Raw genomic sequence first — 27,673 nt, forward strand, 5'->3', positions numbered from 1 at the left:
CAGTCTTCCGCAAGTCAGAGGCAAATTTTAGGTCACGCAAACACTTAAAGAAAACGACTCGACATGTCATAAAGTAGTCCTTTGAATTTTGTCAAACGGTGAAAGGAAGATCTTTTTCAGGAGTATGTCATAACGGCCCAAGGCTATGCTCATTTATAAAGGCAATTAAGAGTTTTCTCATCCTTTCACCTGCGCATATGCGAATCCTTTATTTCGAGGAAAGAACATAAAATAAATACACGAGTGATCACGCGTGTTGCGTTTAGCGCCGTTTACTCCCCTCCCCCCGCTCCCAGAAGATTTTATCTAAAAGCCACTTGACATGGTAATTTCCTGCCCGGACATGGCATGTTTGCATTATTCATGACAATCGAAGAGTGGTTGTGCAACACAAAGGATAAGATGTGAAGACTAAGAAATGGGGGCCGAAACGGATCTTCATAGGTTGGTAGATTTGGCATTGCGCTCTCCGGATGCAGGTGTCGTGAACTTCAATCATCTTCACTCTCTTCTTCACGCCATTTTGAATCACATCGGCTTGAGTTATGACCCGCGGAATGGAGTGCTAAATACTCAGTCAGCTGCTGCTCCTGATGAAGGAAATGACAAAGGTACTTCATTCGAGCAGTTAAATGGACCAGGTAAAGAAATTTCCGACGCTGACAATTCCAATCGTGATGATAATCGCCTGGTTCAGACAACAATTCAGTTGGACCAAAGAGGCCACTTCGACAGGTTTGATAAGCTTTTAGTTTTCCACACTTTTATTACAACTATAGTTGTTCGAATATGCATATGTAGCTTAAGCTGTTAAAATGGTGTTTCTGTGGCACTTTATTGTTCCATTTCATCACAAACACCGTTTTGTCGAGCGGTATACAACAGCGAAATTTTTAAACCTTGATCAGCGAACCGTAAGCGTGTCATGATAACAAGGCACTTCGTTCTGTTTATCACTTTACCGGCCATTACTTTCAGTGTTCTTTTGACAGATAGTGTTGTGGATGTTATAAATTATTCAGATATCGCTTTAATAGCGTTTTCACGACTAAAAGTTAACGATCTAAAATGGTTTGTCGGTGTGCAGAGCTGACTTTTCGAGAGCATCTTTTCACGATGAAGTATTTCCCTTGTAATCGCGCGAAAATAGCTCATATTCTTAAGCGGATTTTCACTAATTGCATGTTACATTCATTATCAACAATGACGGTAAGCGAACAAAATCCAGCCATTTTTACATGCAGCCGGAGGGTTCATTCTCTTTACGTATTTTGATTAAAAGTAAAACCTTGAATTGATCTCCTTTGTTGCGTGAGAATTTTACTGGACAACTCCTCAGAAAGACCGAAATAGTTAAAAATATTCAACAAAACGCTACATTCTATGATTTGTTGACGGTTCAAAGTATTTGTCGTCGTGGAAACGAAGACATTTAAAGTTAATGTTTACTTTGTATTTGTTCAGTTAGGCGCTCATAAATAACTTTACAGTGAAATGTCAATTTTTCTTTTTTTGTTACTTTGCTTCAGTCTTTCAGTTTTGATTAGAGAGAACTCCGTTCAAAATTTCAGCTGTGCAGATGTTTTGGGAGAGGTTGAATATTGTAGCAACTTTGCAGGGGGCTTATTAGGTTGACTTTACTTTCATTTACCTAATATTCATAAACACTTGACAGTGTTTGCAATGGGACGAAAGCCAAACTATTGTTCTCTTTAGTTATTTTTGCAAACAATGGTTGGCGGAATTATCTGTAAGCTTCAGCAAATTAAGGTAGAGAGTATGAATAGACTTGCACTTGAATAGGCTTCAGTTTCTAGACTTTCCTCAAAAAAACCAAATCATTTATAGAATTTTGTGCCATTCATGTTAAGTTGACGAACTTAACTAAGAGGAAGAAATGCACATAAGGCCTGTTAAGTGTCTTAAATATGTAAATGTCATTAGTCTAAAAACCTGGAATGGTTTTGAATCTTTGTTTCAAATTTCTTAAACCAATTACTAATACTAGTTTGAATCAGCAATGCAGTTTTTCAACTGTAGCCCCTTGTGGACTGAAAATAAATAGCAGTTCGAGAGATAATTCATCACTCTTAATTTAATTTTTAGTATTTTTTTGTATATTTAATAGTAAATCTTATTACCACAGTATTTATCTCCTGCATGAATTAAAAGAATGTGAGCAAAAATTGGTAGTATAAGGTTATTTTTGATGCAGAGGGCAGAGCAAGTTGATTCACCACTTCACCAATCCATTTGTGTTTACAATCAGTAACTAATATTTTTGTTGTTTCCTTGGATTTTGAAGCCACTTATGAATTTGGAATTTCTATCAACCTTTTTTAGCACATTTTGTGGATTTATCTGGGAAGTACAAATTGTATATAATCCCTCCGTATCACTTGTACATGAGCTTCAAAGCCATTCTTTAGAATTATTTGATAAGCAATCTGAACTTTGATTTGATTATTGTGAAGAATATTTTATTTTATGTCTGTTACTCTTGTTTTGGCAATTTTTGATAATGAAGTTGGTTTGAATCCAGTTTGCAGATGAGGCAACAAAACCTTGAGAATAAAGTTCAAGAACTAGAGGACAAATTAAAAATCCTTGATAACCTACCATCCACTCAGTTTATAATTGAACAGGCACAAAAAAATTCAACAAGTGTAACCCAAGATGATGGATCCAATCAAAATGTACTTTCTGGAATGTGGCAGTTAATGAAATTTAACAGCAGGCTCCAGGCTACAGAAGAAGGTATTGATAGAATAATGACAATTTTGAATGAATTTCTTGGGGGCGATGGAAAAGGAATCAGTAGAGTCAAAGATGAAGTGAAGGATATTGCCAGTGAACTAAAAAACCTGAAAGAAAGATTTCTTGGTCAAAAGCCATTTGAGGATGATAACCTTGGACAGAGTCTGTCTGCAAGGAAATCCCATGATGCGGAGAACTCTCAGTTACTGCAGCAAAGGATGCATTCTCTTGAAAAACAACTTCAGGATAAATTTGTGACCAAGGATGACTTGTCAGTGTATGTTAAATGGCCTGCCCTACAAGAGGCTTTGAATGTAAAGAAATCAGACTTTGAAAGGAAATCTAAAGAGGAGGATGGTGTTTTAGGAAAGGAACAAGGCTTTATGTTAGGAAATGGGCAGAGCAGTGTTTTGGAAAAGACATTTGATCATCCTGAAAGTGAAAATAAAGCATCAGATACAGAGTCAGATGGGCGTCCACAGAGTGCTCCAGTGCCATCTACCCAGCAGACTCCAGTGCAGACACCTGAGGTCCCTAAGACAGCTTTCACAAGGAGCACACAGGTTTGACTGTAATATGTATGATACATTTTATGTTGGCCTATCAGAATCAATCAAAGCCAATTTTGTTGTCAAGTGAATACTGGTTTGAAAAGCTGATGGTAAGACTAGACTCAAAAAATGTGTTCTTGAAAATTGTTTACATATGTGCATTTGTATACGCTGTACTTGTATGCTACTTTAGTTTTGGTAAAGTTCAACTGTCAAATGAGTGATGGTCATATCATTCCAGGAAAGAGCTAAACATTTGCCTTACAACATTATTTTCACTAAACCATTTTTCTGATCATCATCATCATCATCATCATTAGGTCGAGCTTGCTTGGTATTCCATGACACACTCCCTCCACCTTTCTCTGTCTTCCATTGCAATTGGTACTTTTTCAATTCTGCATCCTGTGTCATCCATCAATTGGTCAATGTAGGTCTTTTTTGGGGCGTCCTCTTGGCTGATGTCCTTGTGTTGGCTTCCAGAGTAATACATCCCCTGCTTGTTCTTCTTTACTGCGCCAACAATGTCCTGCAAATCTCATCCTTTGTTGCTGTAGCAATTTACTGATTGGTGGGATGTGGCCATAGAGCTCTACATTTGTGGGGTGGTCCTTCCACGATCTGTTTAAGGCAGTGCATAGCATTCTAGTGTATGCTCCATCGATTTTTCTTTTCCAGATGTGTTGTTAAGGTCCAGGAGACTGAACCATATAAAAGGACGGTCTCCACTGCTGCTCGAAAGAAGTTTCTCTTCAGGTTGTCTGTGAGGTTTGATTTCCATATCTTGTCCAGTTCATTTAGAGCATTCCATGCCTTTCCTAGTCTGATGTTCACATCATGTTCGGTAGAGGCAATGTAGCTTCCCAGGTATTTAAAATCTTCCACTTGCTTTATCTTCTCACCATCGAGACTCTTCATCCTTTCTGACGCATCTTGATTGAAGCAGATGAACTCTGTTTTATCTGCATTGAGGTAGAACCCTATCTCCTTTGCTGTTCTTTCAATGCTATGCAGCAGGAATGTTGCATCTTTAAGGATGTCAGCCAGCACTGCTAAGTCATCAGCATAGTCTGCATCTGTTATTTTCATAGCTGGGTAACATTTGCTCTTCTACTTTGTGAGGGTAAAGTCAAGTTCATTGTTCTTGTCTAGAGCTTTACGCAGTACATATTCAAGACATATATTGAATATGTATGGGGCTAGTGTATCACCTTGGAGGACTCCAGCACTGATATGGAAGAAGTCTGTGTCTCCATCAGGGGAGCAAACCATAGAGCAGGTGTCCTGATACATTATCATGATGGCATCTACTGTTTCCTTGGGTATTCCATAGGCATAGTTTTTTTTGTTTATTTTTCTGATACTTGCAGGTAAATATTCAAGAAATGCCCTCAGTAGACCACCCCTCTCAAGAGATGGTTGAATGTCTTAGGCAAATTGGGGAGCTATCTGAAAAACATAGTGTGATAGAGAAAAAAATTACTAATGTCATGGAAGCTCAGGAAGAAATGGCTGGAGAGCTGGCCAAAGTGGAAGAGACTCTGCCACAGAAAATTAGTAAAGAAGATTTAAACATTCCTGAGGACCTGCAAGATCAATTGGCCTTGCTGAAACAAGGTGTGTGAAATAATCTTATTTTTAGTCAACCATCACCAATTTTTTTATAATTACATTTTAAGAATAATCATTATAAACACTTTAATAATTTGGTGTTAAAGAATTATTCTCTAAGACATTATCACTTGTCATTATCTCACATTAAATACATTCTAGAATGGATACAGTAACTTCACAGTCAAGTAGCTCTTTTCCACAGCAGTCCTTCACTAAGGTGGTGGAGATATTCTTTCATTTACCATATATGATGTAAAAAATCAATAAATATTAGGAAGTCTGCAAGTCGATTTTCGCGTGGAACAGTGCTCAATACGTTGAAGCAGAGCAGAATAAATATTATGAGAGGAAAAAAGGATGCAACTACATTTCCCGACAAGCCTGTTTCGTGAATCACTTCACTCTTCAGGGGTTTAATGTTTTAGGTTTTTGTAAAAAATCATATATGTTAAATCCTGATGATTATAATTTAATTTGATTTGTTCCTATTTCTTTCTAGCTACATTTAGTAGAGTCAACAAGCAAAAGAAAATTCAAATCAATTAGTTGAAACTATGATTTTATACCTCATTGATTTTTAACATTTGTACATGGTGTTAAGATTTCTCATGTAGTTGTCAAAGGACTGACTTACATGTCAGCTGATTTAAATATCATTTCAAAAAGGTTTGGAATTCCTAAACACAAATCAAGATTTGGTAGCACTGGCAGAAATCAAGAAAATGGCTCAGGATAACAAGGAGCGTGTTGAAGCACTTAAGCGTGAACTGGCCATCCTTGCACGGCAGAGCAAACAGCAAACAGCTTTTACAGGAGTGGTCAGTCAATCACCTGTTGTGGACAGCAGTGTTCTTGATGCTCTAAGAGAACATTTAAATGAGCTCCAAAATCAACAGGAAAAACTTGCCATAGCCACCGGTAGGCAACACTCTGAGGTTGTAGGAGATCTTTCCAGAAAACAGGTTGGTGTTCTGTATTGAGAGGCAGCATGGTTAAGTGGGGGTGGTTGGACTCTCTCCTCCAGTCCCACTCCAACCATTCAATGCATTTTTCCCTGGATAGTCCCAAGCTACCCCTAAACCAAGCTTGTAAATAGCAAACTGGTTTTCCTCCTGCCTGAAATCATGTTGCCGCTGATTTGTATTATCTGTCAGTCTGTAAAAATAGTAATATTATGTCACCCCTACAGATCATGATGTTGGTATGAAGGTGTATGCTGTGTGAGTTATTTTAGCCACTTGCTGAGCTATTGAAGCAAAACTCCACACTTAAGAGAGCACTCAGCTGTTAATTACTCCCTTTTGATATGAATCCATTCCTGTTTTCTGCAGGAACACATTGAAGCCTTGTACAACTATGTTGAAAAACTCCAAGAGAGCAAAGCGGATAAGGAAAATGTAGCCATGGAAATGGACATTAAGGCTGATAAGGCCTCACTGGACAGTAAAGTGAATATATCAACATTTGATAATACGTTTAGCATGCTCGATGAAGGGCTCAGAGAAGCACTACAGAAAATGGATGATTACATGAATGAAGAAATGGCATTAAAACAAGCACTGAAGCAACTGTCTGTTGATATGTCAGAAAAGATGGATGGCCAAGCTTTCCAGGCACTAAAAAACTACCTGGGTGAGTCGAGGGTTGTACATAATCTTTTTTTCTTCATCTTATTTAAATGAGAATCCAGATTCCAGCCCCAGCTTTCTGGAGGCTTATTAGGCATGCAACTTACCCATGCAATACCGCTATCCACCCAACACTAATTGAATAGGTAAGAGAACATTGCCACAAAAACTTCTTAGAAAACAAGGGGTAACCTCTAATGGACCCGCAATCCATCCAAGGGTAGTAATGGTCCTCCTTGTCACTGAATGCAACAGCAACTGGGGTAAATTCTGAAGGTGTAGACTACTTCGTACGCTTGCAGATTTGATTAGAAATGTTATCCTTCTGGAGCTACGCCATAAGTGTAAGAATGGTACCAGTGAACTCTAAGGGACACTTGACAAAATACAGAGGGGTAACCTTTGATGGACTAACGTCCCATCAAGATGACCACCAATGTGAATTCCCTGCACATACTTGCACTTGTTGTTTGGTGACTACGAAAAGCATTGAAGCCCGAATCACACGCTTTGTCGGAAGAAGAAAAAATTGCGTTTTAGATTTCTTGTGCGAGGAAATAAATTATTGTGACAAATGTATGAATTTTTTACTTTAGAACGGCGTATAGCAGATGTACAGAAGTCCAGGAACATGATTGCCGCAGAAGCAAAAGTGGATTTTTCGGACGCAGCTGGCTTCCGCAGACCAATCAAGTTTAACTGTATCTCATGTAGTAGACCTGTGGAACTTCCCCTTAGGGGACCCCTCCGGGCCAACCTGCCGGCCCCCAGAGGGGTTCGGACAAAAAGGTCCAAGGGCCCATATTTGTCCTATGAAATGGACCAGGTGAGGATTGTTGTTTCTGCTTGCTCGTTTGTTTGGTTGGTCGTTGACTGATCGGGAAACTTCGTAAGAAACCCGTGATTGGCTCGTTCCACTAAACACAACTAAGGTTTGAGGAGTCTAGATTGAACGAGTTGTGCAGAAGTATCAGTTACTCGTTTTGGTGCCAAGAAGAGGTATCATATGCAGTTACCCGTCTGGTGCCAAGATTTTAGACTAATGAAAGTTCAACGATAAAGATTTCCATGCATGGGTTATTTTCTTTCCTCAGCCAGAGGAGAAAAACAAAAACAATTAAATTCCCGGCACATACATTTATAGATATAGTGACAAGTATGGTTTTGTTAAATTTGACACAAGATACATGTAACATTGTCCATATTAAAAAAAATGTAAGTATCGAATTAACCACGCACCTACCCCTCCCCTAACTCGACAACAGTAAACTGATAACGTTGGGCTAGGGGAGGGGTAAGTGCGCAGTTGCTAAGATACTGACATTGATCCAAAATTCTTGATCAATTTTTTTCTTTCATTGAATGTAAAACTTTCCTTCGCTGTGTGTAGATTCGTCAGTATCAACGTGGTCACTACAGCGGTGGTAAGGCTGAGAGAACGTTGAACGACATCATTTCCGGTCGACCATGCGGCGGGAGCCATACGGTGATGTATTTACCAAAGAGACGGACGAGACCTACCCAGCTGAATCAAGTGTTAGGAGGTTCGTTTACTGTGATGAGTGGATGGTACTAGCGGAATCTGAAGTATCGTTGGGAAAGTGGGACAACAAATATCGTTAACAGACATAAGTTCACTCCCCTTGGATGTGCCTTTCGTTTGGAGAGTTTGAAATATTCGGGGTCAGAGGGAACGAGCTAGGGTTTCCGCTTTGTCTTATGATATGATACATGAAAGAGACACTATTAGCATGTGTTATAACCAAAAAGGAATACATGTGATCTGAAATATTTATCCTCAAGAAATACAGAGTTTTCTCTACACTTGGTGATCGCTGAGGTGCTCCCGAAAATTCTGCTGTCATTTTGGTCAAGACAGGTTCGCGATCTTTTCTTACAACGATTGACATTTAGAACCCTATCCAAACCGTTCAAGTTTGTTTCTTTATTTAGCTCTCTCACAATATCCCATACTTTACTCAGAACTTTATACTTCTGTGGAGTGTGACGTGATCATTAGATTGCAAACCCTTATGTTTTTCAAACTTTTAGGGCATGACGATAATCCAGATATCCCTATCTGGGGGAGAGAAAAATCTGTCATTGACGTACTGAAAGGATCTGATGGACATGTTTATAAAGGCCGGTTTAAACAGGTATGTTATGGAGAGCCACATCGACCCTCTAAAACTTGCAGGATGTATATTAACTTTGTATGTTTTTATTCCTAGACAATCCCACCCATTGGCAAGAACTCCACCTCCCCCCTGCATGAACACGAAGTGACGTCCCTTAATAAGGAGGATTCACAAGTGACGTCATCACACTCCAACTCGGGCCCCAACTCTCCGCGTAATATAGTAATGGGAGAGGTAAGGCAAGCACAGAGCAGCAAATTGAACATCTGACTTAGGATGTCTTTTAGAACTTCACAATTGCTGTGTGGTAGAGATCGAATCTAGTTTTGAATCAATTTTTTAATTTCTCGTTTTAATCTCCTCAACGTATTTTAAGTTTGAGAATGTTGTCTAGCTCACACATTTTGCAGTCACGCATTTTCCATTTTGCCACTCAAAAAACTAAACAACTTACATTAACGATAATTCACGTATCTGTAAAACGAAAGAAAGCGGTAAGACTGAAAAAAAAATCTGAAAAACTTCTGAGTGATAAAATAAGTTGATGTCGATTGTGTTGGAATCAGTCTACGAAAACCACGATGATAAAGTCAAGTGTTACTCATTGTTGTCTTAAATCAATTTTCTTCAAGGATTAGCACGTCGTACTATCGGATGGTTAAAAAAGCGACAATTTTTTCTTGTCGATGATTACATTAATGGTAAAATGTCACCAACTATTTTCTCCAATGATTACGGAGCGCAGATAATTCGGATCATCATATTAAAATTTTTTGACAATGGCTCCCCGACCAACGACCGTGACACAATTTAGCTTGGATGGCTGGAAGTTTTACGCATGCTTTGAAGCGTTGAGCGGCGAAGAGACGGAAGGAAGCGGTCAGTCTTGCATGGCTGCCAGCTTGGTTTTGAGTTAAAACAAAAGTCAAATATTTTAAGCAAAAGTATGAAGTGTCTTTGTGCTTTACAGCCTGCAGAAAAACCTCCAAAAGAACAACAAGGCAGTCCACGAGAAACACAGCTGGGGAATCAGTCACGGAGCACTTCACCAAGAACTCGTATGAGACATATTGTGAAACGACACAGCTCCGGCTCACCACCTGCTCCAGTGCCTTCACCTTCTCCCCCAACCGTGCGGGAGACTGAAGCACAGAAAGCTTCACAGAAACAGGAAAGGCAAGGAGAGGTAATTTCCCTTCGTTGCTCCTTTGTATTTCTCATGATTTGGTTTTAATCATTTTTTGGAAATATTTCGGTACTTCCATCACAATGCTGGGCATCTTTCATAGTGCCTAGACAATCCATTCCTCGAAAGATTTTTTGAGTATGTGACGTTTTTGGAAGTATCTGAATTAAAACCACTTTCATTCCATGTCGTAGCTGATTAAGTTCAACCCTTGATTTGAGTCAACACTACAAAGCTTGCGATGGATAAAATGGTGTTATTGCAGCATGTTTGCTTTGTGCGTATATTAAAATGTTCTCATTCGTGCACCACAGGACGCCCAGTCAAAGTTATTTACGCCAGCTGTTCCAAGGCCATCCCCCGACGGAGCCAGAGAAAACGACGACGGAGATCCGGGTGGAACCAGAAATGTTACGGTAGGATTCAGTGATGACGTCTAGTAAACATCTTTTTGATTGTATTGATGGACATTATATTCCTTACTATTCTTAAGGAACCTCAGATGCTGCCTCCCCGCCCGGAACATGAAGGTGGATTCACAACAAGCAACGAGTAACTGATCGAAACTGGGAGAAGACCATAAGAGAGATTCAAATTGTTTTACTTTACATTTATATAGTATATTCCAGAGTCTTGTATACATCGTGTATTCCTGGAGTTACTGACTGATTATATAGTACAGTTAAGAAAATCATCCTGAAGACAAAGATATTGTATTGATACGAGAACAGTTATTTTACTCCAGAGTCTTTCATAATCGGTGGCTAGATTTAAACAGAGTTTGTACCAAGACAAGCATTCTAAAAATAGTATGGACATTTTTTAACTAGCTTTAAATACTGAAAGAAATTATGGGATATGGAGTTGAAGTTTTGGAAAAATTGAAAGAAGCACTTAACAACTGTTTTTCTGCTCGAGCCATGTTGTACTATTGATAAACCCGAGAATGTCTAAGGCGTAGTCTAGGAAATAGTATTGAACTTTGTTTATAAAGGGTGCTTAAACCCTGGAGAAGTTCCTTATGAGTTGAAAAGTTGATTGGGAAAGATGTTATATAATGTTTCAAGTGTTCAGTCGGTAAACCGCGGCGCAGAGCAGCAGAGGATAGGGGTGGACTCAGGCAGCATCATCAGCTGCCTCCTCCTCCCCCTCCCCCCTCCACTTTTTCCCCCCTGGTTTTATTGCAAGGCAATCTGATGCAATTGCGCTGCTGGTTATTGACTGCAACCTTAGAACAAATTCAATGATACATTGACATTATGCAAATACCATAGAAATTATTTATCATTCTTACTATTAGTACTATGATTTTGAGGGCTGGCCCGTTTGATTTATTATAGAGGTTGTTCATATCATCTTAAAAGAATGGTCTTAACCATAATGAGAGTGTTATTTATTATCTGATAGTCACTCCCTTTTGAGAGAAGGATTGATGGATTTTTCCTAATATTCACAAAGGAAGTGAAAAATAGAGGTATAATTGGCCGTGTTACAGGAGGAAAGGAGTTTGTTGACTTGAGTAGATGAGAATCTTTGAAAGTCGTACTAAATATTAAGCGCAAGGTGTAAATTTGTTTGATCAGTTGTATTGTATTTCCCTCAAGGTTGTGAAAACGTTATGCGTAAACTCCAACCTGTAACTTTGGCCAATAAAGATATGCTGATATGCAGCTCTTGAGCACTTCACTTCTCTCTAATTTCTTCTAAATAATTTATTTCAAAGCGGTTAGTATGTATTTTTTAGTTAAAACTCTACTAAGTCAACCAAGAACATCCTTTCAATGAAAAATCTTGCAAGCTTGATCGGCTTGGATCGAACAGGCTAGTTCACCCCATCAACCTCTCTCCCAGGCTGAAGACGGCAGGAGAGGAGACACCCTGGAAACGAGTTTGTCTCGTTGTCAAGGTAGTGACGAACCTTGTCGGAAGTATCTTTCCGAGAAACTCTTTGTGATATGAAAGAAACAATTCTGAGAATTTTCTTCCACTTCCTAAATGCTCCAGTTTCCCAGAATCTCGGACGATGACGTCAAGTGCAATGATTTGACTCCTTAAAGGGAGACGCTAGGGTGACAAAGCACACTGAGAAGGAGGAACTACATTTCCCGTCACTGAAATCAGACAGTAGTGTCCCCAGAAGCGCCATGGCGGAAGCAAGTGCGAGTTCTCCCACTAATTCAGGGAAAATAGCTCTAGATCATGGCAAATTTTTTAAATACGAGTCTATACGCATCGAGTGGACCAAACACTTTGAGAATCATTACTTTGATGAAGTTCATGTGGTGAAAGGATTCTTCAAAACATTCTACCGCACTCACAAACGATTTCAGTTTGTAGTCGCAGAGCTCTTCGATGAGACAACTCATCTTGTAGTTCGCGCTGATGACTACCGAGGGATCAAAGAAGAATTGGAGCGGAGAACGAAGAAAAGTCTGCCTGAAGTTAGCCATGTCTCGGGCGTGAAGATTATGGAAGATAGAAAGTCTTTCCTTGACTTTGAGTCACACCGAGAGTTTTCCATGTCCCTGAAAAATGAGAATGACAAAATAAGACAGAGGTATGTGCTGTTAAATCGAATATCTACCTCGAATATCTGCCGTCCAAACTTAATTTCATGAATTTCAAAGACTTACTCATCGCTGATTGCATAAATTCTAATTTTTAGTTGAATATTTAATATTAAGATCGTGTACTTAAACTCCTTCGTTCTTAACGGTAAATCGCGCCTAATCGATTACTCGAAACTCTAATAATATAAATCGTAAAATCTTTTTGTGGCGATATTTTCATCATTGACCTTCACCGAAAAAAAAAATCTTCCCTTTGTTTACATCTCTAAATCAATTTCGCCTGTGCCTTTCGAAGAAAACCGCTCTGGAAGTTCTGCTATCTTTTCCTAGAAAGAGCAAGATATTTAACGAGCTATCTCGTTCAAGTCACGCAACTTTCGTAACCATCTTGGACGAAATTTCAATCCGGAAGAAACGAACAATTCGTACCTGGTTATTGAATAGATCCAAGAGAATATAAACGATTTATAATATTTTGATAGATCGTATACATTGGTCGATGAACAAAATATATTTTCAAATTCACATCCCGGCACGGTTCGGTGAGTTTCTCAGAAAATACCCGGAGGTGATTGCGTGAATTGTAATCGATTCCCTCGAATGATTTGAATGAGATTTGAAAGACAAACATGTTTACCCATATTAAACGCGAAATGTTTTTATCCAAAGGCTCGTGTTTTCTAATCGATGACTGTTAACATGATATTAAATATTTAAAGGTAAGACTTCAAATCAATGGAAAAAAAGAATACTCTACAAAAACATCAAGGGCAAATTGTTGTTTGGAAGAGGTAGATCGCTTACCGTCGTGACCAATGAGCACGGCACGAGAGTGCATGCACGGGCCTAGAAGCAGCGCATAACAATCAAATAAGTGGAATTACATTCATTGATAAACCGAAAAATAAAAAACTCTGATATTGAAGTAAAGCTCAAATTCAATATGATTTCCAAAGTTAAAAAAAAACGGCAGAAATCGATCGTAAGTTTTCCCTGACTCGTTGTTGCTTGACGCCTATTAGTTCATCAAATGAGTAGATAAATACATGGATAATACCTCCTCTATCGCTGCGTTTTTTTTGTTTTTTTTTTTTTTCATATTTAGGAGGAAAGAAGAAGCGAAGAAACACGCAGGTATATTCCGTGACTCACTGAAAAGCAAGCCTTGCCCACGCGTTTTGGCGTTTGATGTGGAAACCTATGAACACGATAAAGTTACCGTCCTCGAAGTTGGCTACGTCATCGCACAAATTGACAAGCCGGAAGAGCAGGAAGCGTTCCATTACATCATCGAGGAGAATCTCCACTATTCAAACAAAGACTACGTCCCTGACAACCGCGAGCGATTCAAATTTGGTTCCTCAAAGCGCATGTCTCTTGTGGAGGCCGCAGAGAAGTTCCAGCAGCATATCGCCGACGTAGAGTTTTTGGTGACCCACGCTGGCCATAATGATGAACAGTACCTTGCGGGGTGTGGCATCTCTTTAGAAGGAAGGCAGATATTTGATACACAGATGCTGGCCTCGGCTTTGATGACCGGTGGTCCTCAGACTTACAGCCTCAAACGATTGCTTGGTGACTTGGCCATCGAGTATGACGAGGATATTTTACATAACGCAGGGAATGATGCAGTGTACACACTGAAGGCGTTCCTCAGTCTCAGCAAGAAGATTTAGCCTTCAAACTTTTCCAGCTTATGTACAATTTAGTATTGTACGTTGAACTATGCAGCGAACCGATTTTAAATTTGAGTTAGAAAATATTGCATCAAATTTTAAACGGAAATGTATACAGCAACACTGAATTAGTATGACTAAGCAGGATCTTACTCCTTCCCAAATACTTTGCTTAGCATTCCTAGAGGTCAGATCTACCCAGAACTTTCAAAACATGCACATGTGGATGGATCTCGATCGGAAATGCAGGCATTTCAAAACTTTGCATCAAATAAATTTTATTCGCACATTGGATATTTGCACATGCTGATTGCATTTCGATAACAAATCGGGCTTCACCGAACTAGTCTTGACGTTACAAGCCCAATTTTTAGGAAATTGTAGTTTTACTTTTAAAACATACTCAGACTTTGGGAAAATATTCGATGCTTTCATTTTCCAGAAAGCAACGAACAAGGTTATTAGTTTCATAGGTAACTACTGCGCTGCTTCTTAGGCAAGTGAAAAAGTTGGTTGTCAGCAATTCAACGATTACAAGGTAAAAACAGAGTTACCTTATCACAGAGCCTGGTTTTGGCCTTTGCAGATGTACCCGTAGAGAAACACCAAAATTGATTCGTTTGCGCATGCCCTGCGTTTGACCGCTGTATTACTTCATAACGAGGGACAAACCTCGGTCATTCATCAAGACAAATGATCGCGACAAATAATCACGACGTGCACGTGGTTACGTGGATCAACAGCTGGTAGGCGATCGTTTAACTTTCGTTCACTACCGTAGAGTTCCGATAGTAGCGACCCTCATTACTTTCGAAATTAGCAGCCTTTGGGGGTCGCTACTTTCGGGAGGTCGTTACTTTCGGAGAACAAAAATCGTTTACAAATAGAGCTGGCGCGAGCTTTTTTTTCTTTCGAAGTAAAAAAAAACAAAATTTTTTTTGCATTCCATATGTATAGATTGTGTTTCGTAAATAGAAGGTAACAATGATAAATACAGCAATACGGTAATAAAATTGATCGATATCAACACCAATAAACAAATAAGACAAAATTCGTCTATCCAGTTTCATGTTTTAACTGCGACATGGGTGAGCTCCGGATGTCTTCCTAGATTGTATTGTCAGTGGTCGGGACGAGTTGTATCAGTTTGTCTCTCAGTTCTTTTGTTAGACTTCTGAGTCCTTTTTTGACGTCAATTTCATAAATGTAAGGAATCTCGATGCCTCCTCCTTGAATCCACCATTAGGCACACCTGCTGATGACAGCAAGATGACAGCAAGTCATCTTGATTTCCTTTTCCAGCAATGGCTTTTACATGACCTCCGCTAGACTATCAGGCATGTGTCCAACTGTAGTTGCATCTTGTTCGCCACCGTTTATGTTTTTCATCTTCACCACTATTGCGTTATGTGATTATGCGTTGGAACACTCGGGAATGCAGTTGCAGAATTTATTAATTCGCGGATTAGACCGGTAGCAGGGACAGTGAAATGAATATCGATGGTTTACCGGACTACCGCATGGGTGAATCAGCCGATATAGAGGAGATCGAGTTCTGACTCAGAGGAGGAAAGCTAAACTGTTTCGATCGTACTGCATGACGCACCGCTGCGTTTTAGTCTGTACCCCGTACCGGTATCTCAGTGTCATGTAATTGGAAGAAAAACGTTCATGTTAATCAACGAAAACTATATAGAGTTTTCAATTTCAATTTGAAGAAACGTTCCTGTTGTTAATACGAAATTATACCGGTTTAGTTCTTACATCGCTACATCAGTGAACTGAGGTCAAGGACGAATGGTGGCTTAAAGCTTCCCCTTGTTGTAAATTAAAGTGCCTTATCGTGAACAATTTGTGACACTGCACGAACATATTATTGTAAAATAAAATTTTGACTATTGGTATACGGTATGCGATTTAAAAAACTTGGTTTCGCTACTTTCGAGGGAGGACCCACTTTCTGGAGGTCGCTACTTTCGGGATTTACTAGCGGCCACAAAAAATTGACGTTAATTTCGGGGGGGGGGGCCGTTACTTACGTTACTATCAGAACTTTACGGTATATAAAAAAGGGTTGTTTACTGAGGAGATTTTACGCCCTCTCGGCATAGAAAAACTGATGAAACTGATAAATGTCTTAAATATGATTATAGGTGTCATATTTCCCTAGTACAGAACTCCTTTCGGCCAAATTTGATATAGAAGGAACCGCTTTCCACCTGCTAATAACCACTGATTAAAACTGAAAACATGATGGCAAAGAATGACGGCTCTTGAAACGTCACAATTCAGGCCCGCTATGAGTGTGTTCATTGGTGGTTATAGATATCAAGGGCTTGATTGGTTGATTTTATTAATGACAGCCAGTATATAGGCTAGGATAAGCATACCTTTTATGGGTATTTCAGTCGGCTATTCAGTTCGGAAAAGCCATACTTGTGTATATTCCTTACATCATTTTCTCCAGCCATGGCCAGCAGAAACGAGAAATCACCCGGCGACAGAAGGTACGGTCGTTATTACAAGTACGAATCTATTCGCTTTGAGTGGAGAAAGTTCTTCGAAGAGAACCACCCCCGACAAAGGTACATGGCAGAAGATTTCTTCAAGAACTTCTTTCGCAATCACCGTGGTTTTCAGTTCGTAATAGCCGAAATTTTTGACGGGACAACTCATCCTCTTGTGTCCGCGGAGAAATTTGCTGACTTGAAAAATGAACTGGAGAGGAAAACCGGTCAGAGTTTGCCAGAAGTGTCTAACACCTCCGACGTAAAGGTAAAGGAGGAACGACGATCCTTTTCTGATTTGCACACCTACATCAATTTTTCCAAGTCCCTCAAAGCAGCGAATGACCAAATTAAAGTCAGGTAAGCGGTGTTAATGTAAGTTAGTACAAAATAACCGCGACTAATGCGTATTTTTGCCTGTGTATTTCTTGTAAATTAACCAATTCCACCGATCACCTTGAAGTTCGTACCGAAATTTGACAAAACAGCTCAAATGAGTGGGTAAGAAGACTCGGCAAAACTATGAAAACATACGTAACCAGATTTTTCATCACGCACCTCCTTTTGACTCGAGTGAACATTGGTCGGTTGGTCCTTTTTTACTTCTGTTGCTTTGCTTTGTGCTTGATTTATTCCTTTCAACAAATAGAGTCATGAAGTTCGAGTATTCGTCGTTTTGAATCACATGATTTACAGTCTCGCTACCTTCCGCTTGCCAGGGATCGTGAAAGCTTTCGAGATGAAACACATTTGTGCACTAGTTCCCTAACTGATAATATCGTCAGCAGCGACTTCTCTACATTCTAAAAACTTTGCCAAGTTTCTTCTTAGTAGGTATTTTAGTTCTTTTGGTCGACAAATTTGGTAATGTTTTTTAGAAAGTGCTGTTTGGGCAAGAACAGAATATGATTACTTAAGTCGCAAATATATACGGTAGGCCTTTTTTCTTGGAACTATACATGTAAATCACTCACCAAATTTTAAAGATATATGTTGATTATGAAAAATCATCACGGTCGAAAGCGTATTTCCATTTGATGTTGGTGTTTCTGGGAAAGCTTCATCGTCACAATTTTCCTAGAAAGTGGCATTGGTTAATTGACCTTTCACAGACAGGTTTGAATTAAGATAAATTTCGCCAAATGTTTCCTCAACAAACAGTTTGGGTCATTGTCGCATCATATTTTGAGTCACTTAGTGTTACAGAAAGATGCCTTTGAATGAAAAGAATCCTCGACTTAATATCTTTTTTAAGTATTCAAACATAAAGGAATGAACCGGTGAGAGTTGGGGTAAGCGATGGCGGAAATTGATACGTGCATTAATATTAATGTTTAAAGACGAACTTGTCCGGTCGTAATTCTAGAATTCACTGTGAAGCGATCCCTCGCGTGATGTTGATTCTACTTCGGAAGCAACCTGTCGCTCTACTCCTGATTGGGAATAGTGGATTTCCACTTAGCGAAATGAAGTTCATATTCTAGCGTTTTAAAGCAAGTCATATGATGGAACTAATAAACAGTGATATTTGCAGACTTTCTTATTTTGATACCAGTCATCAAAATAAATAAATTGTCTTTCATCATTGTCTCGTTGCAGGAGAAGGAAAGATGCAGAGGAAAGTGTCAGGGAACTCCGTACTTTTCTGCAAAGGAAACCTAATGCTCGGGCAATGGCGATTGACATCGAAACATATGAAAACGACCACAGCAAAATTCTCGAAATTGGCTCCTTCACCACTTCCCTAGCCAGTCCTGAGGGGAATGAGCAAGCTCATCATGTTATCATTACAGAGAACCTCCATATGGTGAACAAGGATTACGTTTCTGACAACCGAGACAAGTTCAGATTTGGCACCTCACAGCACATGTCCCTTGCAGAGGCCGCTGGAAAGTTCTCGCAGTATATCAGCGATGCAGATATACTGGTGACTCACTCGGGCGGAGGTGATGAGTTTTACCTTGCCAAAAACGGCATGTCTTTGGAAGGGAAACCAATGTTCGACACGCAACTGCTTGGTTTGGCACTGCTGACCGACGAGAAAAACTTGAGCGTGTTTGGTCTGAAGCGGCTGATGGGGGACCTGGGTATTTCGTATGACGAGGATATTCTCCATAACGCTGGGAACGACTCCTACTACACCATGAAGGTGTTCCTGGCCTTGAAGAAGAAACTGTGATGAGGATTCCAGGAGCGAAGTGAGTCTCAGACCGTTGGTAGTTTTAAATTGATCAAGAAAAAACGGCAAAGAATCAAAATGAATTTTCAAATTATATATGTTGCATCATAATACAGCTTGACAGAAGCATTTAACCTTAAGCTACGATAGATCAGAAAATTACCTTCACTAATTTTTCTTCAATATGATTTAAATGGCACTTTCAATTGATCAAGAAAAAACAGCAAAGAAAAAAATGAATTTTCAAATTATATATGTGGCATGATAATGCAGCATAACTGAAATATTTGACCTTAAGTTACGATCGATCAGAAAATTATCTTCACTAATTTTCTTTTTTCTTCGATTATTTCAATTAATGACAGTAGTGTAATAGTCTGATCGGTCCTTGTTATTTGATAAACAATGCGACCACCATTGAAACAGGAAAAAGAAGTTACCCAAGGGAAGCGCTCTTTTAGAAGAAAGTTATTTACAAGAAGATCCATCAATTACTGCTACAGTTATCTCTTCACTTAAGACACAAGGGGTCAGAAAAGGAGCAGCTGACCGTTAATTTTGCGTTTTGAAGACACTTATGATTAAAAGAACACTTGAAATACATGATTCTTATCATGTGTCACTTTATTCATCATAATATAGCTGACAATGACTCTGCATTTGACATCAATTGATAAGCTGGTTATATCTTGTTTACCGCTTTACTTCAAGCATGTGTTGGGAAAGAAATTGATCACATAATTATAATTAATAAAACTGAGCATTTTACTGAACATTATACATTTACCTGTCTTCTGGGAGGAATAAAAGACCTATATGATCTTAAGATGGCCTGCAGGTAATTGGCACTGTTCCTCATTGTGGCTATAGTGCAGGACATGACTTTGACAGCTCTCTGAGCAACATTTAAATATTTCATTTTGTATACATGAGGTAACCCATGGTTAAACTTCGTGGTGGGCCTTGGTTTTACATTTAGGGGAGGGGGTAGAGTAAACAAACTATATTATATGCAGTTGGGGGTTATGTAAGATCACCTTTTTTACACAGATGGGTGAGGAGGTCACATCCATACTTAGTCCCCACCCCCCACTTTAAAAACCAACAATTAACCAGTGCAGAAACAGAACAAGTACTTACTTTACATACATTGAAGGTGTTCAAAATTCTTGTTCTAGGATTTCTCATTTTAGAAACCTTCACATAAAAACAAAAGCAGAAAACAATGAACAAACAGAAATTACTGAAAGGGTTTGATATTTTATTATCAGTTTTCTTTACAAGCACATTTTCAGGATGTATTATACAGGACCACAAAAGATGATATATGAAGAATAAGATGGCAAAGGAAAACATCCACACCATCCAAGAATTATTCATAGCCTCTGCAAATAAAATTTAAAAGGTACACATTAGTATAAGGAGAATATTCATTTTAACACCAGTCATTATAAATAAAAAAATTAGTGTCCGCAATTAAAAATTTTTGAAACTCACTTGACCATTGGAGCAATTTCCCAATTGGTTTGTGCACTGGTTGCCGGTTCAATCACAACACCATCACTTGTAATGACTGCAATTTCATACTGTAATCAAATAAACATCCATTGTTAACTGCTTTGACTTTGGACACAAACGAAAAGTGACACCTTGTAGATTCAACATTGTACAAAAAGTAATACAAACCTTGTTTAGTGACCTAGCATCTCTGTAAAACAACACCTGCAGACATTTAGTGATCACTTGCCTAGCCTCCTCTAGAGACATGCTGGGATCTTTTTCAAATGCATCACGGAGAATTGGCTGAAATCAGAAACAAGAATATTCAAAACTTAAATCTGACAACAAAGTTTCCTCAACAAAATCAACCATTGAAATTGGCTGGCCTTGCACTAGCAGTTACAAATAAGTGCAAGAAAATTCCATATTCAACGTGTGTATTCCTTTTTCACACCTCCTAGTTGGCTTAGAGGAATTTCTTTATGATGGAACAAGTAAATTTAGAGGAGGACTTTTATAGACCCTTAGTGAAAAGGAAACAAACAAGGAGAAAAACAGAAATCTTTGGAATTGACACCAGACTGCAATGCCATGCCCTGGCCAAAAAGAGGTATAGTTTGTTGATAACCATTTGAATTTTACACAAGGTACTTTAGTAATACTACATAACTATATAAACTTAAAACATGGTGGTATGTAACATAATCTGAAGCTTAAAGTCCTCCAACAAGAAAACAATTCATCGGACAATGACATACATGTAGACTTTATCACTGACTGCATTGCTTTAGGCTTGTTATGAAACAAATCTCAAAAAAGAAAATGCAATTGCATTCCTCCACAGGAAGACAAACCTAAAATTTGCCTCATTCCCAACATGTGGCTTGGTAGCTCAGTTGGTAGTATCATCCAACTAGTACTTGGGAGACCTGGGTTCAAATCGTGTCATAGCCTGAATTTTTTTAAGCTTCTTTTCTGCAATCACTACAACTGCAGCACACCTTTAACATTTAAACATGTAATTGTGAGGCACAAGGAATGTGGTAGTACCCCTCTATACATGAGTTATTATTGCTTATTATCATTATTATTTATCTGCTAACTGATGGCCAATCAATGCTTCAAATGAAGAATAGGTCATTTTACTAGTTGTGCACTTAGTTGTCCAGCCTTTGGTTTGGAGTGAGGCTGAAGGCGACCCTAACCTTAACCCCAGAGACCAGTATCTGGCATGATAACAAAGTAATTTAAATTTGAAAAGCAGCAAGGTTTGTATCATAACAAGGTCACCCTTAGCCTCACTCCTGTTCAAAGGCTTGGCAAGCAACCAAACATGAATGCAATACATGTATTCTCACCTGGGCAAGATATGCACCAAACCCAGTGGCTATTGTGGGTGCTTCAAAAGCTATGCCAATCTTGTCAACACATCCCAGGAAACTGTTGACCACACAAGAAAAACAATCTAGGTCACCAGAATGCTTATTCAAATGCCCTGACAGTGAAGTACTTGGTCCAGCTGCCATGTTAAACTTTTTAATGTTACCAAGCAACAAAAAGCATCGTGGATTAACCTTGAATAGGTTTGTTTCTTGTTCCCACTGTATTCCAACCCATGAAAGGGGTAGAACATAAATAATTTGTTGGATTTACTTCTTTCATGCCACCCAAAAGATAACACCCAGCAAAGATAGATGCAACATTATCAGTAAGCATTCCCCTCAATTGTATGCCCCATCCAACCAGAAGAATGCTGCATTTACTTGAAGCTTGAAAGAAAAAAAATAATGAATTGTGTATAATTCAGGAAAGTACACCATGCTCAAAAATAAAGGGAAAGATTTGAACTAAAAGCACATTTCTACTCTACTTGATACTTAAAGATACGCTTTACCTCAATTGTTGTCAGTGATTTAAGAAATAAGAGTTTGAAATAAATGCCTCTTTCAAATAAACACTGCCATCAAATAAAACCCACATGAGAAATGCCCAAAATTTAATCAGTGCTTCAGCATTTAGAGAGGCTTCATAGGGTTTTTGACTGCCCAAGATCTGGATGCATACATTGTGCAAGCTTCAAAAATGTCAACAAGTAAACAAACATGGTGTTTAAAAAAAGTATCAAAATACAGCTTTTCTAATGGACTCTAGGGTTTCCAGCAACTATACCCATGATGTTCATGGGCCTTCTATGCCTAAAAAGAGGTCAACAGAAAAGTTAATACCTGGTGAAAGGAAGACAGATTTGAAAGTTTATGCATGCTCAGATATCAATCTTGCCAAATTTCTATCTTATGATGTAATGTTTTGGGGTAAGAATCAAAGTGCTCTGTGAGCAAACTCGTGAATTGACACATGATTTTTTAGATTATGTTTAATGTTATCTGGTTTAGGGAATTTTGTAGTTGATTGTCATATCTAGAGTATGAGCAGTAGTTCAGTGTTCGCTAATGTAGCAAAGAAACAAAGTAATGTTGGGATAAGAAGGCATTACAATTGAAATGATCATGCTATTACATTTGACAAGGGTGGATGATGTCATGTGTTTTAAATGTCTATCATTTTTGTTTCTGGTTAAAAAGAAAAGGTTGGAAGTAAATGTGGGTGAAAAGTGAAATTTACTGTCTTTCGTTGTAAATATTAGAAAATCAAGGCAATACTGTCGTAATGAAAACATTAACGATTCCCTCTTTATCAAATGAGACAAACAGGAACGAGTTTTGAGTGATATAATTAAGCCAAGCCTGCCACCGTCATTTTGGATCTCCGCCTGGGTAGATTTAAGTCACGTGCTAGGCAATGTATAATCAATGACAAGATAGAATTTCATTTCAGGCCTATTTATCAATTTTGTGGTGAGTAACTTTCGCATTTTAGTATGTTGTATGTATGTTGAATCTTCAAATTGTCTTGAAACTTAAAAGAAAATTGTTCTTTAAAAATTCACTGTAAAATCGGTAGCTAAAATTGTTTGTTTAGGTGTTATTTGATTTTTGTGTTAACTTGTTATTTTGTCAGTCGCCGGCATCTTTTGTTGCTTCACACAGGAAAAACACACACAACGAAACGTAATGATCAATTTTGTCCTCAATCTCACGCCATAACAGAAAAAGCTTTTGAACATCTGTAAACTCCGAGCGCTATGCAGTAAGTGATATTTTCAATGAATCTTTGCATTGTTTTCAAGTTCAAGGATTGTAAATTACAATTTTATGAAAAACGAAGGTTGTTCTGTTATTTCAGTGTTAATCCTTGCATGCCTGCCAGTCGCTGGCACTGCTTGTTGAAACTAAAACGAAAAAAAAACTCTTTTAAGATTATCATTGGCTTCTTTTTCACCCCACCACTATTCTTAGCAACAAAGGTCGCCATTTCGTCTGTTTATTGCTCGCCAAAAACTATCAAATGCACTCAAAAGCCTAAAATCTAAAAAAAGTTTACAGGAATCGACCAATTGAGCGAGTGAGCGAGTGAATGCCATTCCCCACATCGTATCTATAACTCACTCTTGCGCATGCGCGCAATTCACGAGTTAAAAAGGGTTGAGGTTTAAAAGGAGTGGGATTTGTCACATTTCCTTTAGTAAATTTTTTCGAAAATTAACTCAGTCCTGACCACATACAGTTCTTATCAAATGACCTATTTTTGTTACAATCTGTCAAAGCTAGTCCAACATATTTAGAAATATGACATATTAGAGGATATTGGCAAAACTGTCTGAACAACCTTACATTTTATAACTTTACAAGGTCAGGCTATATAATTTTCACAATGTGGCTAGGAATGAAGATATTTCACTCAAGAAATGTTAAGATATCTATAAAGATATTTGGGTCAAAAATTGGAATATATCTGCCTGTCATTAGATATGTTTTCATGGTAACATCATTAATCTAAAACTTAACACCTAGAACAGAAGCCTTATTATATTGCTAGCCAAACTGGTAAATCTCTTTACCCTTTAACTCCCATGAGTGACCAAGACAGAATTGCTCCTTACCATATCAACACAATATCAACCAGATAAGTGATGAGAATAAAAAAAAATAAATTTGGGGATAATTAATTGATCCTATGCTAAATTATCTGAACTAACTTTATAAGAATTGTGTGGTTGACTGTAAGGAGAATTACAAATTTGAACTGGGAGTTAAAGCGTTAAAGGAAAACTGAGATAAATCAATGACTCTATAGGTTTCCTTTCATTACTAATGCTCTGAAGGGAGGTTTATTTCTATATACTCTAGGGAGCCACATTGATAAGGATGGTATTCAAACAGTGGTTCTTGTTGCAATGAATCATCATGACTGTTTCCACATGGATGAAAACGCTCTAAATTCTTACGTATACAAATGTTCCTATGGTATGCGATTTGATATGTTGAGACACATCTTCTGACCGACAGCTACAGCAGCAAAGATAACTTGTTTTATTTATCAACAGGCTCACCTTTCACCATTATGGACACCACCAACAACAACTTGATTCCACAGGGGATCAAAACGTGTGCGCCTATATAAAAAAAAAACAACAACAACAACGAAGACACCAAGATGTAACCTTGTGACTGCAGGAAGTAACTTCGGGAATTAATCATCCAAAGTATGTGTTTTCTCACACAATTACCCCAGAAATGTCATTTAAAGAGTACGAAATACCTGTAATACATTATTCTTGTTAACCAAGAATATATGGACTTTGGAGTGTAACCATGGCCATCATTTAAACAGGCATCATCAATACTGAAAAAACAACAAAGAAATGCTCAGCTCTCTTATTGTGCAATCAAGAAAAAGGATTAAATCATTTTGCAATTACAATGTAAGAGAATTATTCATTTCTCAACAACAGCTCAACTGATGAATCACAATTGGTGGTTGTCAAATACAGAGATTAGATAGTGACTCTCTCTCATTGTTTGATAATCTGGATGGAAAAAGATATGTAAAAACTTAAGAGGCCTTTAATCAATAGCCATAAGAAGGGTTCAAGAAGATATCTAAATCAATACCTCTTACCAACCAAGTTTGAGGACTGTATTCTAAGTTATTGACCAAGGTTTTTTCCACTTAGATTTACGGCCCCAGTGAGAAATGTGTGGGCCATAATTCTGAGCATGAAAAGTGAGGTTCCGTAAAATGTTTATAACATCCGTGGGTTCAAATAGAGGAGGAAGATTTCAATTCAATAAAACAATTTATTTTAGCAGGCTGCACAATGAAAATACAGCTCCTTAAATTGACCAATCATAGTGCAAATCCTAACTGAGAGATATGATAAATTGACTAATCACAGTGAACATTCTAACTGAGAAATACAATAAATTGATCAATAATAGTGCACATTCTAACTGAGATATAAGAAATTGACCAATCATAGTGTACATTCTAAATGAGAGATATAATAAATTAACCAATCATAGTGCACTTTCCAACTGAGAAAAATAATAATTGACCAATCATAGTGCACATTCTAACTGAGAGATATAATAAAATGACCAATCATGGTGTACATTCTAACTGAGATTCTAACTGTATCTCTTTATTTATAAATTCATAGCTTCTCTAGATACCATCAATGTGATACTAATAGAGACTTACACTTTCTGATCCAGAAGAGATTTCAAATGCTGAAAATCAGCATAATCCCCAGAACCACCAACAACTGTGTTATTGCCAACAGCAGTGAGTCTTGAGACCTCTCGGAATCTTGCAAGAGATCCATAGGATCCTTCAAGCACACAATATTATCAGCATTATAATTTAAAGTATTTTCTTACAAGAAAATACTTGTATAGTAGTAAAAAAGGAATAACATCAAGACATTGATGAATGAAATATTGTATGTAAATAGTAAGCAAGTAAATAAATAAAAATAATGATGATGGAGGTACATTCCTGCAGAACCTGTGGTGCTGCATTGGTGGGATGTGATACAAGATAATTTGATTTCATCAACTGAGTTGATCATGTAAATTGACCACCATAGCAAGTCTTAAAGTCTGACATTATTAGTGTCAGCCCTTTATCAGAGAGAGGTTTTTTTTTTTAAGGAAGGCTGATACCGTAAAAACCCGCAGATAAGCCGCACCTGTAGATAAGCTGCAACCGCAGATAAGTCACACCCTAAATTTAGCTGCTCAAATTTTGGAAAAAAAGTTTTTTGAAAGAAATCAAAAGAAATCCAAAGTCTAAAGGCATCAGATCAGACGCAAAAATTTCAACATACACAACACCATTTTCAAATGTTCCAGCAGATAAGCCACACCCCCAATTCTAGTGATGATTTTTTGAAAAAAGGTGCAGCTTATCTGCAGGTTTTTACGGTACTTGAAACATCAGCTTCAGAAACTCTCTACCAAGGTCAATTCACATTATCAACTCAGTTGATAAAACCTAAATAAATAAATAAGTTTTTAAAATCAGTGTAATATAACCAACCTAATGTGTCTGCTGCCATAAGAATTCCACCATCAAACTTCACACCAAGCACAGAGGTACCAGTTGTGGTGGGGTATCTGACAAAAGAATAATTGTGATAAATATCATAATATGAAGAACATTTTACAGTATGAAAAATGCTACAATCATGAAGGTACTACATGATGCCTAAATTGATGTGGGGCACCAAATCATATTGATGGGCAATGCAAAATCATTTGGGCTAAGGAAAATTATTGTACTGACCACTTAGAGAGTTACTGTTGCTATTCAGAAACACCTGTGCGTTCCCAAGAGTGTAGATCCCACTGAAAAATTTAATTATTTTTGTGTAACGGTATTTTTAGTTTTAGTGAGTAAGTCCTGAACAACATCATCACTGTGTTTTTTTATATAATCACGCTAGCTCTTCTACAAAATTTACCGCTATGGTCTAATCCTTTATCAATCTAATGTTTGACGCAATGAAAAAATTATACGCCAATTAATATCAAGAAAAACTCATGCCTTTGAACCAGTTTAAACTTATTCATCAGAAACTAAAATCTCTTGTAAAGCACATGAACCTCTGTCGAGCAAAATTGTCACTAACTACTATATAACCAGATGTTTACTCACAAAGTTCTCTTAGCCGGTGAAAATTTTTCAGCAGTTCTAGAACTACTTGGATTGCCGGGAAAGTTATAGAAAGCGCCTGGTGATGGTCCATTACTCCAAAACTGATCTTGAAATCCAGGAACATTCATTGCGGCCATGTTTCTCTTCTTTTTGCCTGAGTCATTCCCAGCATGCAATATAGTAACAAGGGGTTTTCTACCGGGGTGGGTTTAGTGTTTCTGCAAGCTGTTAAATGTAAGATTCAGAAGGAAAATACTGAATTTTTAGGCATCATATGAGATAATTAATTCATGCTTAAGAATTTTGTG

The 27,673-nt window shown here is 38.1% G+C and overlaps 4 protein-coding genes across 4 annotated transcripts; 3 read left to right on the forward strand and 1 right to left on the reverse strand.

Annotated features, from left to right (window-relative positions):
- Positions 1 to 309: 309 nt before the first annotated feature.
- On the forward strand, positions 310 to 11,555 carry LOC113668295 (uncharacterized). Its single transcript, XM_027184181.2, has 12 exons — positions 310 to 735; positions 2,543 to 3,320; positions 4,679 to 4,925; positions 5,589 to 5,884; positions 6,254 to 6,554; positions 7,147 to 7,376; positions 7,941 to 8,094; positions 8,603 to 8,706; positions 8,782 to 8,922; positions 9,659 to 9,874; positions 10,189 to 10,290; positions 10,368 to 11,555. The coding sequence occupies exons 1-12, from the start codon at positions 419 to 421 to the stop codon at positions 10,428 to 10,430; spliced, it is 2,949 nt and encodes a 982-aa protein (XP_027039982.2). The 5' UTR covers positions 310 to 418; the 3' UTR covers positions 10,431 to 11,555.
- Positions 11,556 to 11,771: 216 nt separating this feature from the next.
- LOC113668296 (uncharacterized) lies at positions 11,772 to 15,171 on the forward strand. The gene is made up of 2 exons (XM_027184182.2): positions 11,772 to 12,431; positions 13,550 to 15,171. Exons 1-2 carry the CDS (start codon positions 12,019 to 12,021, stop codon positions 14,118 to 14,120), a joined length of 984 nt encoding a protein of 327 aa, XP_027039983.2. The 5' UTR covers positions 11,772 to 12,018; the 3' UTR covers positions 14,121 to 15,171.
- Positions 15,172 to 16,508: 1,337 nt separating this feature from the next.
- LOC113668315 (uncharacterized) lies at positions 16,509 to 19,579 on the forward strand. Its single transcript, XM_089195509.1, has 2 exons — positions 16,509 to 16,987; positions 18,227 to 19,579. Exons 1-2 carry the CDS (start codon positions 16,590 to 16,592, stop codon positions 18,804 to 18,806), a joined length of 978 nt encoding a protein of 325 aa, XP_089051635.1. The 5' UTR covers positions 16,509 to 16,589; the 3' UTR covers positions 18,807 to 19,579.
- A 467-nt stretch (positions 19,580 to 20,046) lies between these two features.
- LOC113668314 (proteasome subunit beta type-4) lies at positions 20,047 to 27,516 on the reverse strand. Its single transcript, XM_027184201.2, has 9 exons — positions 27,366 to 27,516; positions 26,748 to 26,824; positions 25,908 to 26,037; positions 24,966 to 25,049; positions 24,757 to 24,819; positions 21,665 to 21,746; positions 20,493 to 20,609; positions 20,304 to 20,392; positions 20,047 to 20,191 (listed from the first exon to the last, which is right to left on the reverse strand). The coding sequence occupies exons 1-9, from the start codon at positions 27,500 to 27,502 to the stop codon at positions 20,179 to 20,181; spliced, it is 792 nt and encodes a 263-aa protein (XP_027040002.2). The 5' UTR covers positions 27,503 to 27,516; the 3' UTR covers positions 20,047 to 20,178.
- Positions 27,517 to 27,673: the final 157 nt, after the last annotated feature.

This window comes from Pocillopora damicornis, chromosome 2 (assembly GCF_964200805.1).
Source record: "Pocillopora damicornis chromosome 2, jaPocDami1.2, whole genome shotgun sequence".
NCBI classification, from domain to species: domain Eukaryota; kingdom Metazoa; phylum Cnidaria; class Anthozoa; order Scleractinia; family Pocilloporidae; genus Pocillopora; species Pocillopora damicornis.

Coding starts and splice junctions, on each gene's coding strand:
- LOC113668295 (XM_027184181.2), top strand. CDS start 419: ATGGGGGCCGAAACGGATCTTCATAGGTTGGTAGATTTGGCATTGCGC. Junction 5,885..6,253: donor GAGATCTTTCCAGAAAACAG/GTTGGTGTTCTG, acceptor TGTTTTCTGCAG/GAACACATTGAAGCCTTGTA. Junction 9,875..10,188: donor AACAGGAAAGGCAAGGAGAG/GTAATTTCCCTT, acceptor CGTGCACCACAG/GACGCCCAGTCAAAGTTATT.
- LOC113668296 (XM_027184182.2), top strand. CDS start 12,019: ATGGCGGAAGCAAGTGCGAGTTCTCCCACTAATTCAGGGAAAATAGCT. Junction 12,432..13,549: donor AATGACAAAATAAGACAGAG/GTATGTGCTGTT, acceptor TTTCATATTTAG/GAGGAAAGAAGAAGCGAAGA.
- LOC113668315 (XM_089195509.1), top strand. CDS start 16,590: ATGGCCAGCAGAAACGAGAAATCACCCGGCGACAGAAGGTACGGTCGT. Junction 16,988..18,226: donor AATGACCAAATTAAAGTCAG/GTAAGCGGTGTT, acceptor GTCTCGTTGCAG/GAGAAGGAAAGATGCAGAGG.
- LOC113668314 (XM_027184201.2), bottom strand. CDS start 27,502: ATGGCCGCAATGAATGTTCCTGGATTTCAAGATCAGTTTTGGAGTAAT. Junction 26,825..27,365: donor TCACCGGCTAAGAGAACTTT/GTGAGTAAACAT, acceptor TTCTTTTGTCAG/ATACCCCACCACAACTGGTA. Junction 21,747..24,756: donor GGTGTCCATAATGGTGAAAG/GTGAGCCTGTTG, acceptor TGTGGTCAACAG/TTTCCTGGGATGTGTTGACA.